Raw genomic sequence first — 2270 nt, forward strand, 5'->3', positions numbered from 1 at the left:
CTACTTACAGCAATATCTTGTCGAATACTGGCAATTGGCATTGACATTGGACCCCATAATCTCATTGGCGGCCATGATTTCGTTGGCGGCCATATCCATGGATGCTGTTTACTTTGAATTTTGGTGCAATGTTTGCTAACGAAACCAAAAAAACAAAAAAAACAAAAAACCAAAAACAACGACAAAGTTGAGATAAATGCTCAATTAAATTGTGTTTGTATGTCCGAGTAGGTATGTACATAGGTGTTTGTACGCAGCTAATCCACAATTTTCACTATGCTGCTGTTGGGTGCTGGCTTTGTGGGCTTTGTGGTTGTTTTAGTTTTTTTTTTAGAAAATCCTTGAAAGTATCCAGTTTTTGAGATTTAAGCAAATGCAGCAGTTGAACAGTTTTCGTTTTTTTTTCTTCTTATAACTTTTCTAATTTTTACACTTTAAATTTTAAATATTCATGATAGTCACTTGCCTTTACTTGCTTTTACTAATCAGCCTGGCATATTTATATTTTTTCTTTGTTAAATTTTTTTCTTTTATTTGTTCCATAGAAAGCAAAGTGAAAAATTTCCAGCACTCAACAGAATTCACACTTTCACTTTTCGTTTACTAGTTTTTATTGTTGTTGCTGTTGCTCTTGCTGTTGGTGTTGGTGTTTTTCTTTCGCGCTGTTGCTGTGGCGCTTGTTGTATTGGTGCTGGTTATGTTGTTGTTGTTGCTGCTGCTAACAGGCGTTCACACACACACACACAACTTGTACGTGCATTTCTTATACATATGTACATACATACAGCCGCACGCACACACACTTGTACGCAATATACAAAAGTATTCAGTATGGAATTTATTGGCTGATTTCTATATGCCTTTCTGAGTTTTTTTCTTCTTCTTCTTCTTCAATTCACTTTAATAGCGGCGAGCATCGCCAGAGAAACTCAAGTCAGCGACATTTTCGAATTTTTGTGTAGAAATTTTTTTTTTACTTCATAAAATTTTTTTTTCAGCACAACTTTGCTGTATCACTAGCGATTAGTTTAAGCAGTTTTTTTCATTAAGTTTTTAGTTCGCACTTTTTAAAAAAATATATTTTGAAATGAGATTTTTAACACATTTTCAAATCAAAATAAAATTTGAATTTAATTTTTTTGTACCCAGTACTTTTCACAGTTAATTTTATTGTTATTCATTTCATGGTTCTTGTTTCGGTGTTTTTTTTTCTCCTTATTCAAGCTCTCGGCTTTGAGTTCCGCTCTACAATGATATCCAAACGCAACTGAGCCCTTCTAGGGTCTTTTGTGTTATATCGCCACCAAGTTTATTTTAGCTTAAATTCTTCCTCGACGCTCACTTCCAATAGATCTCTAATATTCTGTGTCTGTGGTTCCGATGGAGAAAACAAAAAAAAAAAAGATTCCTTTCTTCCACACAACAATGCAGCAGCTACCACAATAGAAAAAAACTCAAAATTCAAAATTCAAAACTCTTTTAAGAATCGTATGTTCTCCGCGTCTTTCGAAAAAACGTAACGTCTACGCCGAGCAACTGGGAACGTCTGTGCGGCGTGCTGAAGTGAAACCAACGCTTATCCCCCAAACCGCTAAGCCGCAAAACTTTTTCCCATTTCGTCGTTGCTGTTTCTACTTCTTTTGCTGCTTGCTGCTACTTCTTCTTCTTCTTCTTTTTCTGCTGGTGCTGCTGCTGCCACTTCTACCAATCTTGCTAGCAGTCATAAGCTTCTACTTTTTCACATAGCTTGTTGTTATTGTTGCCTTGTAAGTCGTTGTGTTTGTTGTTGGCTTTCGCTTGTTGTTCGCTTGCTGGCTGTGCGTCTTGGTCTTGGAAATGCTTTCACGCGTGTTCGCACACACACACTCTCCCACACACACACACACACACACACACGTGCGCTTACTCATGGACTTAAGTATGTATGTTTGTATGCGTAAATCACTCACCGCTTTCACGCTTGTGCTTTTGCATTGGCTTCTTTGACTTCAGCCTCGACTCAACTGCTTCTTGGCTTCTGGTTTGCTTGTACGCTGTGGCATGAGCTGAGCGCGCGCGCTCAACATTACCATTGTTTCGTTTTCATTTTGTTTCGTTTAGTAGATCTCCATTTCCTTGCAGTTCAAGCGCTTGCTGATTTTCGTGATTTTTGGTTTTCTGCCTCTGTTGCGGATCGCTAGTCACTTTCGATGTTTGCCGTTTCTCGATCACTTTTGCTTGGTAAACTTTTAAAATATTTATGAAATAAGAAACTACGGGGTTTTTTGTGG

At 37.6% G+C, this 2270-nt stretch overlaps 1 protein-coding gene across 1 annotated transcript in view; it reads right to left on the reverse strand.

The window, feature by feature from the left end:
• The window catches only part of LOC118738767 (putative mediator of RNA polymerase II transcription subunit 26), a 48361-nt gene extending 47269 nt beyond the window's left edge, over positions 1 to 1092 (reverse strand). The window contains exon 1 of the mRNA XM_036469733.1: positions 9 to 1092. Within this exon, the coding sequence (XP_036325626.1) occupies positions 9 to 99 (91 nt within the window). The 5' untranslated portion in view covers positions 100 to 1092. The remainder of the gene's footprint in view (positions 1 to 8) is intronic.
• Between the last annotated feature and the right edge of the window lie 1178 nt (positions 1093 to 2270).

This window comes from Rhagoletis pomonella, unplaced genomic scaffold, assembly GCF_013731165.1.
Source record: "Rhagoletis pomonella isolate Grant_MI unplaced genomic scaffold, Rhpom_1.0 Rhpom_scaffold_00001, whole genome shotgun sequence".
NCBI lineage: Eukaryota > Metazoa > Arthropoda > Insecta > Diptera > Tephritidae > Rhagoletis > Rhagoletis pomonella.